The sequence below is a fragment of the Heptranchias perlo genome, chromosome 23, assembly GCF_035084215.1.
Source record: "Heptranchias perlo isolate sHepPer1 chromosome 23, sHepPer1.hap1, whole genome shotgun sequence".
Classification (NCBI taxonomy): domain Eukaryota; kingdom Metazoa; phylum Chordata; class Chondrichthyes; order Hexanchiformes; family Hexanchidae; genus Heptranchias; species Heptranchias perlo.
The window spans coordinates 11,779,125-11,792,455 of NC_090347.1; the positions used below are offsets into that span (position 1 = coordinate 11,779,125).

Genomic DNA, 13,331 nt, shown 5'->3' on the forward strand with positions numbered 1-13,331 from the left:
GCCCCAAAGATGCTAAATTTCCTTATTACCAACTCGTCCAGCAGATCCTTCAGACTCCGTTCAGGTAGCATCTAAGGGGAGTTCATCCAGTTATTTTCAGTATCAGCAGTCAACCTCCTCAAAAGAAAAGTTGTGCCTTGCCTTAAGTGCAGCAGCTCTTTACCCCTCTCCTTGATTCAGCACTCCATGTGCACATAAAAATCATGCAGAGAGCATATTCAAAATAGTTAAATGAGCCAACCCCACTGAATCCAGTGGGGGAGGGATGCTACAAAATCAATGCAGGTGCGACTGGGAGGACTGAGAGCCGAGTGGTGAATTAGCCCTCTAGCTTCATCTTGAGGGACACCTTCAGGTCTTGTGCCAACAAGCATATCAACAAGTGCAGTTCAGTAACAATGACAAAAGGGTAACCAGTGTAAACTAAAGCAAAACAATTGAATAGTAAATGGTAAAGATACAAAACCAGTGAAATACAGCTCCAAACAACAAGAAATTAGAAGGAAATACTGCTGTTTCTTGGGATGCACATCCCCAGTGGGAGACTCAATGTTTAAATCAATCTGAATCAAATACATTTTAAGAGCTGAGGTGGTGGAGGAGATGCAATCAACTTAGTGGCAGTTAGGAATGGAAATTTACTGTTACTCCTCTGGTGTGAATGTTGATTGGCAACAGCTCAGCTTCCAAATCTGAAGGATGGGATGATATAAATGTGATCATACATGATGTTATGTAGGGTTTGAAGCTGCCTGAAACCCTCGCCTTTGATGTGCAAGCCAATACATAATGTTGCTCAATTTGTGACTGATGTTGCAGGAGGTTTTGTGTAGCTTGCAGCCCCGATGCCTTCTTACTAGCTGAGTGAGCCTAAATGGATTATGGCTCCACCAATGCATCAAGAGGGGGTGGCCATTTTGCAAGTTCTCCCTGCTCATGCTCAATTCTCCATTTAACGTAAACCAGAGCAGTACTTTGGCTTTAAGCATAGGAATGTCCCAGAGGTAATTTGTTCACATTTTTGGGTGGCATTGCACAGAATGGGAGGGACAATGGGTCTTTAGATGAACCAAAGAATAGCCAAAGGATGAACCTTTGAAACACTCAAATGAACTTATTCTTTGAGGTTGAACCACCTGTAAAAATAATACAAAATAATACAGTGAGGAAGATCAAACACTTTCTCTTTTAGATTTCACCACACTTATTACACAAAAGAAAATTTTCTCTTTTGATTTTCCAGCCACCAACTTCCAAAACCAAACCTGAAGAGAAACTTTTGGTTGAACTTAAAAAGAATCAGATTGGCTATTACAAAAGGAAGCATAGCTGGCAAACCATTCCTCTAATGGAACATTCATTAAAAGAACAGGCCATCCCATATCCAAACCAAGTCAAGATTATGATTTTTCTGAACATACAAATTAAGCTTCAGAACATGGGCTCGGTGCTCATCCCTTGTAAGCTAAATCCTTGAAAAGAAGTATTCAGCTAGTCTCCATAAGTTTGTAATGTTAAGGTCTGAGTGTAATGGCTTCAACATTTTAACAAAAAAATACATGCAGAACCAAACTGATTCATATTGAATATACTAAAATTAAAAACAAATCACACAAACTTGGCCTGAAACTTGGCTACAACCTAAAATATGCCCAGGTCTTACCTGATCTTGGAACATAGAGCCTCCAAAACCCCAAACGCAAGCAAACACAAAATACAGTTCATAGAGTTCCTTGGGAGAATCAGCGGGTGCATTGACCGGGGTTAGAAGACATTCCATCAATTGGAGAACTGTCTGCACCATGGTGATCTCTGGAATTGGAGTAATCTTTTTAAATCCAGTACGCACCTTTTCAAGGCAGGTAGGTAAATATTTATCAAACAATATCAGGAGATTTGCCTTTTCTGACTGTACCTCACGGCTTTCAATCCAGCTAGTTACCACACTAAAGAACAAAAGAGATTATGATTTATTTCATGATGCAGCACACAAAGGGCATCAAGTAAACATTTCTTGAGATTGACTTTTCCCATGTGTATTTGTAGCTTTCACAGTTTTCCTTAAATTTTGGCAGATATGGGCCAAGAAATTCGATCGTGCAGCACTTGTTTTCCTGGCACTAACCGGCCTACTGTGGTCCCAATATGGTGGGCAGGAAGCCTGCAAACATTTCCAGGCAGAAATGCGCCGCTTTCCATATTGAATAAGGTGGATGCGCTAGTGTCAAAAGCGCGTGTTGGAATTAATTAAAGGGCAGAATATATTTAAATTAACATCCTGCGCTTCTTGCAGGACCCGCTTTCATTTTTAGAATGCCCCAGTGCTTCACTCACCACATGCTGAAATCGTACAGCACGACATGGCGCTAATCGCAGGAAGACTTCCTTACCAGCGATATTTAAAAGGATCTTGCAGTAGTTACAAGGTCCATTTTTCATTTCAGACTGCTGGTTAACTTTTGGGCATTTTTTGGTGTATTTTATCACTCTGGAAAGTTCACATTGTATAGACAGAGTAAGATTTTGCAGGTGTTGCACTTTTTTTGGCTGCCTCACAGATAGTTTAGCAGCAGCCATCGGTGCGGTAGGGCTGGTCTGATAGGGCTGAGGACAAGGGGGAGGTGTAAGAAAAACAGCTGCCAGAAGAGGGAGGAGGAGGAGTACACTCAAAGGAGGCCATATCCACAGCGGGTATTCAGGGTGCACTTTTCCTACATTAACTTTACTCAAGAGCAATGTTTCAGGGACCTTTGCTTCACCAAGGAGGCTGTCCCTGAGTATGTCACCTACTACAGCCACAACTGCAGCCTCAAACCAGGGCATGGACAGCAGTGCCTGCGGTTGTCAAGGTCACTATGGCCCTCAACTTTTATGCCACGAGCTCCTTTCAGGCTGCAACAAGTGACACCAGCGACATTTCACAATTTGCAATACACCGATGTATTAGGGAGGTTATCAAGGCTCTCTACGCCAGGAGAAACACCTACATTGCTTTCCCTATGAACAGAGCGAAGCAGAACGAGAGAGCACTAGGGTTCGCTCGTATTGCTGGCTTCCCTGAAGGTGCAAGGCGCCATAGACTGCACACACATTGCCCTGCGAGCTCCCTATCACCAGCCTGACATCTTTATCAATTGAAAGGGATTCCACTCCCTCAATGTACAGCTGGTTTATGATCACAGGAACACATCATGCAGGTCTCTGCCTGCTATCCTGGCAACCGTCATGACTCTTTCATCCTGTGCCAGTCCTCTGTGCCACCTTTATTCCAGCCAGGCCAGCAAGTCACAGGTTGGCTATTAGGTGACAATCCCCTCCAAACGTGGCTCATGACTCCTGTCAGGAACCTGTGCACAGCTGCAGAGCAGTCCTACAACAAGAGCCAAGCTGCCACAAGAAACATCATCGAGCAAACAATCGCCATGCTCAAGGAATGCTTCCGCTGCCTGGACTGTTCCAGAGGAGGTTTGCAGTACACCCCTGAGCGAGTACCAATTTTTGTGGTCATCTGTTATATGATGCACAACTTCACCATCATGAGGGACGAGCCTTTACCACCCCCTGGGCAGGAACATGTGCAGGATGAGGAGCAGGAGCAGGAAGAGGGGGAGGAGCAGGAGCAGAAAGAGGAGCAAGAGAGGCAGCAACCTACATGTCAGAGTTCTCAGAGACCAGCTCATTAAGGACCTTTTCACCTAAATCAACCCTCCCATCCCCAATATACCAACAGTCCCACGATACTTACCACTTTCCTTACAACCACCATCCGATTGCCTTGCTTCAGTTCAGATTTATGGGTCTTGCCTTTACTTCATTACAAAACTAAACACAAATACCAAATCCAGAACAAAAAACAAATTTATCAACTCAATTACATCTCTATCTAATTGTCAACAGAAATAATTACAAATCATCCTTATGCCAGCCATTAGTGCCAGTCTTGCATGCTCCTTTCCCTATCCTATTGCTCCTATGAGAGCAGGAGTAGGCCATACGGCCCCTTGAGCCTGCTCCATCATTCAATAAGATTATGGCTGATCTTCGACCTCAACTCCACATTCCTGCCTGATCCCTATATCACTTAGAGTTTAAAAATATATCGATCTCAGTCTTGAATATACTCAACAACTGAGCATCCACAGCCCTTGGGTAGAGAATACCAAATATTCATAACCCTTTGAGTGAAAAAATTTCTCCTCATCTCAGTTCTGAACGGCTGACCCCTTATCCTGGGACTATGCCCCCCAATTCTAGACTCTCCAGCTAGGGGAAGCAGTCTCCCAGCATTTACCCTGTCAAGCCCTCTCAGAATCTTATATGTTTCAATGAGATCACCTCTCATTCTTCTAAACTCCAGCAAGTATAGGCTCATTCTACTCAATCTCTCCTCATAGGACAACCCTCTCAACCCAGCAATCAATCTAGCAAATCCTCGTTGCACCGCCTCTAAGGCAAGTACATCCTTCCTTAGGTAAAGAGACCAAAACTGTAACAGTACTCCAGGTGTGGTCTCACCAAAGCCCTGTACAATGCAGCCAGACTTCCTTGCTCTTCTACTTTTTTTTTAATTTGTTCATGGGATGTGGGCGTCGCTGGCGAGGCCAGCATTTATTACCGATCTCTAATTGTCCTTGAGGTGGTGGTGGTGAGCCGCCTTCTTGAACCATTGCAGTCCGTGTGGTGAAGGTTCTCCCACAGTGCTGTTAGGAAGGGAGTTCCAGGATATTGACCCAGCAACGATGAAGGAACGACGATATATTTCCAAGTTGGGATGGTGCGTGACTTGGAGGGCAACGTGCAGGTGGTGTTGTTCCCATGTGCCTGCTGCTCTTCTCCTTCAAGGTGGTAGAGGTCGTGGGTTTGGGAGCTGCTGTCAAAGAAGCCTTAGCAAGTTGCTGCAGTGCATCCTGTGGATGGTACATACTGCAGCCACAGTGCGCCGGTGGTGAAGGAAGTGAATGTTTAGGGTGGAGGATGGGGTGCCAATCAAGCGGGATGCTTTGACCAGGATGGTGTCAAGCTTCTTGAGTGTTGTTGGAGTGCACTCATCCAGTCAAATGGAGAGTATTCCATCACGCTCCTGACTTGTGCCGTGTAGATGGTGGAAAGGCTTTGGGGAGTCAGGAGGTGAGTCACTCGCCGCAGAATACCCAGCCTCTGACCTGCTCTTGTAGCCACAGTATTTATATGGCTGGTCCAGTTAAGTTTCTGGTCAATGGTGACCCCCAGGATGTTGATTGTGGGGGATTCGGTGATGGTAATGCCGTTGAATGTCAAGGGGAGGTGATTAGACTCTTTCTTGTTGGAGATGGTCATTGCCTGGCACTTGTCTGGCGCGAATGTTACTTGCCACTTATCAGCCCAAGCCTGGATGTTGTCCAGGTCTTGCTGCATGCAGGCACGGACAGCTACATTATCTGAGGGGTTGCGAATGGAACTGAACACTGTGCAATCATCAGTGAACATGCCCATTTCTGATCTTATGATGGAGGGAAGGTCATTGATGAAGCAGCTGAAGATGGTTGGGCCTAGGACACTGCCCTGAAGAACTCCTGCAGCAATGTCCTGAGGCTGAGATGATTGGCCTCCAACAACCACTATCATCTTCCTTTGTGCTAGGTTTGACTCCAGCCACTGGAGAGTTTTCCCCCTGATTCCTATTGACTTCAATTTTACTCGGGCTCCTTGGTGCCACACTCGGTCAAATGCTGCCTTGATGTCACGGGCAGTCACTCTCACCTCACCTCTGGAATTCAGCTCTTTTGTCCATGTTTGGTCCAAGGCTGTAATGAGGTCTGGAGCCGAATGGTCCTGGCGGAACCCAAACTGAGCATCGGTGAGCAGGTTATTGGTGAGTAAGTGCTGCTTGACAGCACTGTCAACGACACCTTCCATCACTTTGCTGATGATTGAGAGTAGACTGATGGGGCGGTAATTGGCCGGATTGGATTTGTCCTGCTTTTTGTGGACAGGACATACCTGGGCAATTTTCCACATTGTCGGGTAGATGTCAGTGTTGTAGCTGTACTGGAACAGCTTGGCTACAGGCGCAGCTAGTTCTGGAGCACAAGTCTTCAGTACTACAGCCGGGATGTTGTCGAGGCTCAAAGCCTTTGCTTTATCCAGCACTCAGCCGTTCCTTGATATCACCTGGCGTGAATCGAATTGGCTGAAGACTGGCTTCTGTGATGGTGGGGATATCGGGAGGAGGCCGAGATGGATCATCCACTCGGCACTTCTGGCTGAAGATGGTTGCAAACGCTTCAGTCTTGTCTTTTGCACTCACGTGCTGGACTCCGCCATCATTGAGGATGAGGATGTTTACAGAGCCCCCTCCTTCTGTTAGTTGTTTAATTTTTTTTTATTCGTTCATGGGATGTGGGCGTCGCTGGCGAGGCCGGCATTTATTGCCCATCCCTAATTGCCCTTGAGCAGGTGGTGATGAGCCGCCTTCTTGAACTGCTGCAGTCCGTGTGGTGTAGGTTCTCCCACAGTGCTGTTAGGAAGGGAGATGCAGGATTTTGACCCAGTGACGATGAAATATTTCCAAGTCGGGATGGTGTGTGACTTGGAGGGGAATGTGCAGGTGGTGTTGTTTAATTGTCCACCACCATTCTCGACTGGATGTGGCAGGACTGCAGAGCTTTGATCTGATCCGTTGGTTGTGGAATCGTTTAGCTCTGTCTATAGCATGTTGCTTCCGCTGTTTAGCATGCATGTAGTCCTGAGTTGTAGCTTCACCAGGTTGGCACCTCATTTTTTAGGTACGCCTGGTGCTGCTCCTGGCATGCTCTTCTACACTCCTCCTTGAACCAGGGTTGATCCCCTGGCTTGTTGGTAATGGTAGAGTGAGGAATATGCCAGGCCATGAGGTTACAGTTTGTGCTGGAATACAATTCTGTTGCTGCAGATGGCTCACAGCGCCTTGTAGTTGCCCAGTTTTGAGCTGCTGGATCTGTTCTGAATTTATCCCATTTAGCACGGTGATAGTGCCACATAACACATTGGATAGTGTCCTCAGTGTGAAGATGGGACTGCGTCTCCACGAGGACTGTGCTGGTGGTCACTCCTACCAATACTGTCATGGACAGATGCATTTGCGACAGGTAGATTCGTGAGGACGAGGTCAAATAAGTTTTTCCCCTTGTGCTGGTTTGTTCACCACCTGCCGCAGTCCCAGTCTGGAAGCTATGTCCTTCAGGACTCGGCCAGCTGTGGTGCTACCGAGCCACTCTTGGTGATGGACATTGAAGTCCCCCACCCAGAGTACATTCTGTGCCCTTGCTACCCTCAGTGGTGTGCAACATGGAGGAGGACAGTAGGTGGTAATCAGCAGGTTTCCTTGCCCATGTTTGACCTGATGCCACGAGATTTTATGGGGTGCAGAGTTAATGTTAAGGACTCCCAGGGCCACTCCCTCCTGACTGTATATCACTGTACCGCCATCTCTGGTGGGTCAGGACATACCCAGGGATGGCGATGGAAGAGTCTGGGACGTTGGCTGAAAGATATGATTCTGAGAGTATGGCTATGTCAGGCTGTTGCTTGACTAGCCTGTTGGACAGCTCTCCCAATTTTGGCACAAGTCCCCAAATGTTAGCGAGGAGGACTTTGCAAGGTCGACTGGGCTTGGTTTGCGTTTGTCATATCTGGTGCCCAGTGGTCCATCCGAATTTATTCTTATTATGACTTTTTTTTAAGCAAGATTGTACAACTAAGTGGCTTGCTCAGCCATTTCAGAGGGCAATTAAGAATCAACCACATTGCTGTGGGTCTGGAGTCACGTGTAGGCCAAACCAGGTAAGGACGACAGGTTTCCTTCCCTATAGGACATTAGTAAACCAGATGGGTTCATGGCCACCATTACTGATACTAGTATTTTAATTCCAGATTTTTATTTAATTATTTGAATTTAAATTCCCCAGACAGGATTTGAACTCATGACTCTGAGATCATTAGTCCGGGCCTCTAGGTTACTAGTCCAGTAACGTAACCACTATGCTACCGTATCCCTACTCCAACCCCCTTACAATAAAGACCAACATACCATTTGCCTTGTAATATGACATACATTACATTCAGTCCCTTCATCTAAATCATTAATATAGATTGTAAATAGCTGAGGTCCCAGCACCGATCCTTGTGGCACCCCTCTAGTTACAGCCTGCCAACCTAAAAATGACCCGTTTATTCCTTCTCTCTGTTTTCTGTCCATTAAGCAATTCTCTATCTATGCTAATATATTACCCCCAACCCCATGAGCCCTTATCTTGTGTATCAACCTTTTGTGTGGCACCTTTTTAAAAATTCATTCATGGGATATGGGCATCGCTGGCAAGGCCAGAATTTATTACCCATCCCTAATTCCCTTTAGAAGGTGGTGGTGAGCCGCCTTCTTGAACCGCTGCAGTCTGTGTGATGAAGGTTCTCCCACAGTGCTGTTAGGTAGGGAGTTCCAGGATTTTGACTCAGCGACAATGAGGGAACGCCGACATATTTCCAAGTCAGGGTGGTGTGTCAGGGGAACGTGCAGGTGGTGGTGTTCCCATGCGCCTGCTGCCCTTGTCCTTCTTGGTGGTAGAGGTCGCGGGTTTGGGAGCTGCTGTCGAAGAAGCCTTGGTGAGTTGCTGCAGTGCATCTTGTACATGGTACACTCCGCAGCCATGGTGTGCCGGTGGTGGAGGGAGCGAATGTTTAAGGTGATGGATGGGCTGCTAATCAAGTGGGCTGCTTTGTCCTGGATGGTGTTGAGCTTCTTGAGTGTTGTTGGAGCTGCACTCATCCAGGCAAGTGGAGAGTATTCCATCACACTCCTGACTTGTGCCTTTTAGGTGGTGGAAAGGCTTTGGGGAGTCAGGAGTTGAGTCACTTGCCGCAGAATACCCAGCTTCTGATCTGCTCTTGTAGGCACTTTATTTATGTGGCTGGTCCAGTTTAGTTTCTGGTTAATGGTGACCCCCAGGATGTTGATGGTGGGGGATTCAGTGATGGTAATGCCAAATCATATTATGTTGACTCTGCCTAATCATGATTTTCGAAATGCCCTGTTACTACGTCCTTAACAATCGATTCCAGCATTTTCCAGACGATTGATGTCAGGCTAACTGGCCTGTAGTTCCCTGTTCTTTCTCTCCCTCCTTTCTTGAATAGCGTGTTACATTTGTTACCTTCCAATCCACTGGGACTGTTCTAGAATCTATGGAATTTTGGAAGATCACAACCAATGCATCCACTATATCTGCAGCTACCTCTTTAGAACCCTAGGATGTAGGCCATCAGGTCTAGGGGATTTGTCGGCTTTTATTCCCATTAATTTCTCCAGTATTCTTACCTTAACATCTCTACCGAGATCACTGAATTTCTTCCAGCATTGCAGCCATGTCCTCGGTTCTCGGCTCCTGGCATTCACATACACTGCAATCTCTTCCCACTGTCGGAAGAGTTGATGCCTGGAGTACTTCCTGCCCCTTGGTGTGAAGAGGATGATCCTCCAATGCCTAATGCCTACACCAGGGCCTCCATGGCATCATCCGAGAACCTTGGTGCTCTTGCAGTGCTTGCTTCAGTCATATCTCTACCTTCCAAAAGTGTTTCCCTGGTGTCTGCACCTCCTTTAGAGGTGCTGGCTGCCTTTAAGTGGCTTCATGGATGCCCGATTTCTTGCCCCCTGACAGGCGTGTAGCCAATGAGTAGTGCAGGTGGCGCTGGCTGCTTGCTTGACTCATAATAATGCTCATATAGCACGATCTGCTGCCTGAGACAATTGCAACAGGCACGTGTAGTGCACGGCCCACCCCCTGTGTGCCTGATTCTGAACACAATCGGATTTCTATGCCATGCACTCTGATTGAAACTTTCTTTTCTTAGAAATTTAATAGAAATTGTATTTGTCTTTCTTGTCTTTACTACTTGTAGACCATTTTAGATTTTAAAAAATGAATAAAGATGCATCTTACGGGTTCCATCCAAGATCAGCGGGGTTAATGTAGAGTATTCCTGCTCGGGACACTGTAGCTGGTGTGGCGGTTCTCAGGTGGCTGATTTCAAACAGCAAACGCATTGTGGGGTTCAGTGGAATTCGTTCATTGCTGGCAAGTGTTAGCACCTTAAGAAGTAAGTCAAATTAAAACAAATTAAATCATTTTTAATCTGTCTGAAACTGAGAAAATAGATTACTGATTAAATGTATGGTAATCATTTTTGCTTTGAATAAACACACAATGGATTAAATCCCACAATTGGCAGACCCTGTAGGAGAAAACTGCTACATCTGTATCTGCTCCTTCTAGTTTCACATCTAAGCACCTATGAAATGCAGGTAACTCTGCCACTTATAACAGAGATAACTCTGGGCCCGATTTTAGCACCCGCTCTCGGGTGTGTTCTCGGCGGGGGGGCCTTGAAAATCCCGAAATGGAGGAGCGGGACCGGATCGCGCCTCGATCCCGCCCACTTCCGGGTTCCACGCTGACGCGCCGGCGTGCGCGCGCAGCCCCCGCTGGTGGGAATCCCGCAGGCAATTAAAGCCAGCGGGATGCCACTTGAGTGTATTTACTTTGCTTGTTCAGGTCATTAACTGACCTGATTAAGGGACTGTGTGTGATTTTGGATAAACATGGGACTGTTTCACACACTGGGGGAAACACTCCCAGGTCGAATGGACGTGTTGCAGCTGTCAGCCTGTGGCAGCTGCAAAGGTCCATTTGACAGGTGGTGGGGGGAGACCCTCAGCCATTGCAGGAGGCCACTCTGTCACTTGGGACAAAGTTTGGCCTCCACCACCCTCCTCCTGATGGTCAAAGTCACCAACCTGCACACTTACCCCGGGGTCCGGAGACATGTACCTACCTTGCGGACCCCCTCACATGTACATCTTGCGGATGGAGGCCGCCATAGCTGCAGTCATGACCTCCTCGGAGGGCGAACAGCATCACCAGCCTCACCATCCACGCCGTCCACCTCTGACACGTGCAGCTCCACAACAGAGTGCTGTGACACATCCACCTGTACAGCAGGAGGGAGGGCTACCGCAGAGAGAGATGCGTCGCAGAGGGCACTACCCTCGCCACAGGTTCCACAGACCGAGGCTCAGCCTCCTGGACCTCTCTGAGCAGCAGTGCACACGGAGGCTCAGAGTCACTCGCCATGTAGCCGTGGACATCTGCAGCCTCTTTCATGCCGAGCTGCTCCCGGCTGGCCGATGCACCATCCTCCTACCTGTCGCTGTCACAGTTACCACTGCCCTCACAAACTTCTCCTCCGCAGCCTTCCAGGGTGCAACCGGGGACATCGCCGATGTCTCTCAGTCGTCTGCGCAGAAGAGCACTGCAAATACACCCTCACCCACTCTGCAGTGACAATGGGTAGCATCAGTGGTGGGTCTGCATAGTGATACCCAGGAGCGGGCATTATTGCCCAAAACAGACAGGATTCGCGAAGACATGGCAGTAGTGGTGCCAATATAATGTGTGCTGTGGGTTGTTCTGATATTCAATATAGGTAACACCCATGACAAACCCTCAAACACCCTTGTGCATCCCCTTCATGCTCATGACACGTTTGCCTTACGCTGCCTCCTGCACAGATGTGATGCATGCCCTGTGGCTGCAGCACAGGTGGTGGCAGGTTGAGTGAGGCTGGCCGTGAGAGAGATGCACGAGAGGGTGAGTATGGACTAGAGCCATGAGATTGTATGAGGATTGGGTTGCGCGGTAGTGGCGGGGTGAGTACTGGCGAGGTGAGTAGGTGCAGGTAAGATGAGGATGGGGTTTGAGTAGGTATGAGAGGTGATGTGTCAGAGTAGTGTTGGCAGTGCCGAAGGAGATGTGGGGTGGGGGCAGTGTTGTGGCAAACGGAGTGTAGGGGAAAGACTACGTGTTCTCACTGTGGCTGACCTACTGAGGTCATTGGAGCGCCTCCTGCACTGTATGCAGGTGGGCGATATGTTGGTGGCGCTGGTGACCTCCTCTGTCACCTCGAGCCAGGCCTTCTTGGTGGCAGAGGCAGGCCGCATTCCTCCCGCCCGCCGGGTGGAAGTCTGTCCTCCCCCTCCTCCTCACCCCATCAAATGATACCTGGGGTGAGGCATCATTAAACTGGGAGCAGCCTTCCCCCTGGGCTGCTCCATGCTGTAATTTTTGCTGTTTGTGGCAGCATCTGTCAGTGGAGGACTGCTCCTTTAAATAGAGCGCCTCCAGCTGAGAGATCTTACTGCGCATGCGCAGCCCGCCCGACGCGCTGATCAGCAGCGCGGAACCCGGAGGAGCAGGTAAGTGGCTCCAATTAGTGGATTGCCTGCTACGATCGCGCAGGCAACCCACTAATTTCACCGGGCGCGTTGAAAACTCGCCCGCTGGCCCACCCGCCGGGAACCCGCACCCCTGGTAAAATCGGGCCCTCTGTGTTTTCTGAACCAAAGGGGAGCGGACAAAATCTTCCGGGCATAACTTTATTGAAAAAGTCAAGATGAGCATAAAACCAAATTTCCCCTTTTATGCTTACACAGAGTTTTTTTGCTAAGAGGAATTTCACCCACAAGATAACTGATGAGGAGGAAGGTGATGTATAGTGAAAAACTTTGTTCAGAGAAGAGTACACCTATAATGAACAATGGGGTCGAGTTTCCCCTTTGGGCAAAATCGGGAAATTGCGCCCAAAATGCGCTCGAAATTGCGCTGGGTTAAGTTACAGTTCAATTTCCGCTGAAGTTCATTTGCATAATCATAAACGTAAAATCTTCCATGAACCAGCGCAATCAGGCAGCATAACAGAATGGAGTTGTTTTTTTTTCTTTCCATTGAAAAGTATTCTTTGATGTATTTAAGAGTGGTAACAGTGGTGCAGTTTTATTAATATAGCTGAAAATGGATTTATTACCAAAATTAAACATTTTTAATAAGAGTGTCCAGTTTGCAACCCATGAGTAACCTGATTGAAAATCACTGAAAATGACTTTAAAAAACTATACTGAACCATTTAATAGTTTCATTATGTACACTAGTCAATTTCTTAGTAAATTAAATATTTTTTGATATGAAAGAACTTTTAAAACGTGCCAGTAGTACCTGTGCACCTAAGAAAATGAGTGCAATTTGAAGAGCCTTCTCTAACAAGCGCAATTGGAGGAATCCTGCACGTTTGACCCGGGACATGGCCAGTTTTGTGGGCGGGGCCTGACCGGGCAAATTGAATTTTTGAACCAGCATAAAAAATTGTGTAAAACACTAATGTAAGTGTTTTGGGCAGAACTCACGTTTAAAATTCCCCGATCTTTTGCGCTGGTTTGGCCCATAGCTGACATTACTAGCGCAAACAAGCATAAAATCTACTCC

General features: G+C 47.4%; 1 protein-coding gene across 1 annotated transcript in view; it reads right to left on the reverse strand.

Moving 5' to 3' along the window:
- Positions 1-13,331, reverse strand: part of LOC137341448 (dynein axonemal heavy chain 17-like) — a 574,489-nt gene that overhangs the window by 201,320 nt on the left and 359,838 nt on the right. Inside the window, exons 43-44 of the mRNA XM_068004561.1 lie at positions 9,957-10,105; positions 1,664-1,946 (exon numbers count right to left, since the gene is read on the reverse strand). Coding sequence (XP_067860662.1) covers positions 1,664-1,946; positions 9,957-10,105 — 432 coding nt within the window. The remainder of the gene's footprint in view (positions 1-1,663; positions 1,947-9,956; positions 10,106-13,331) is intronic.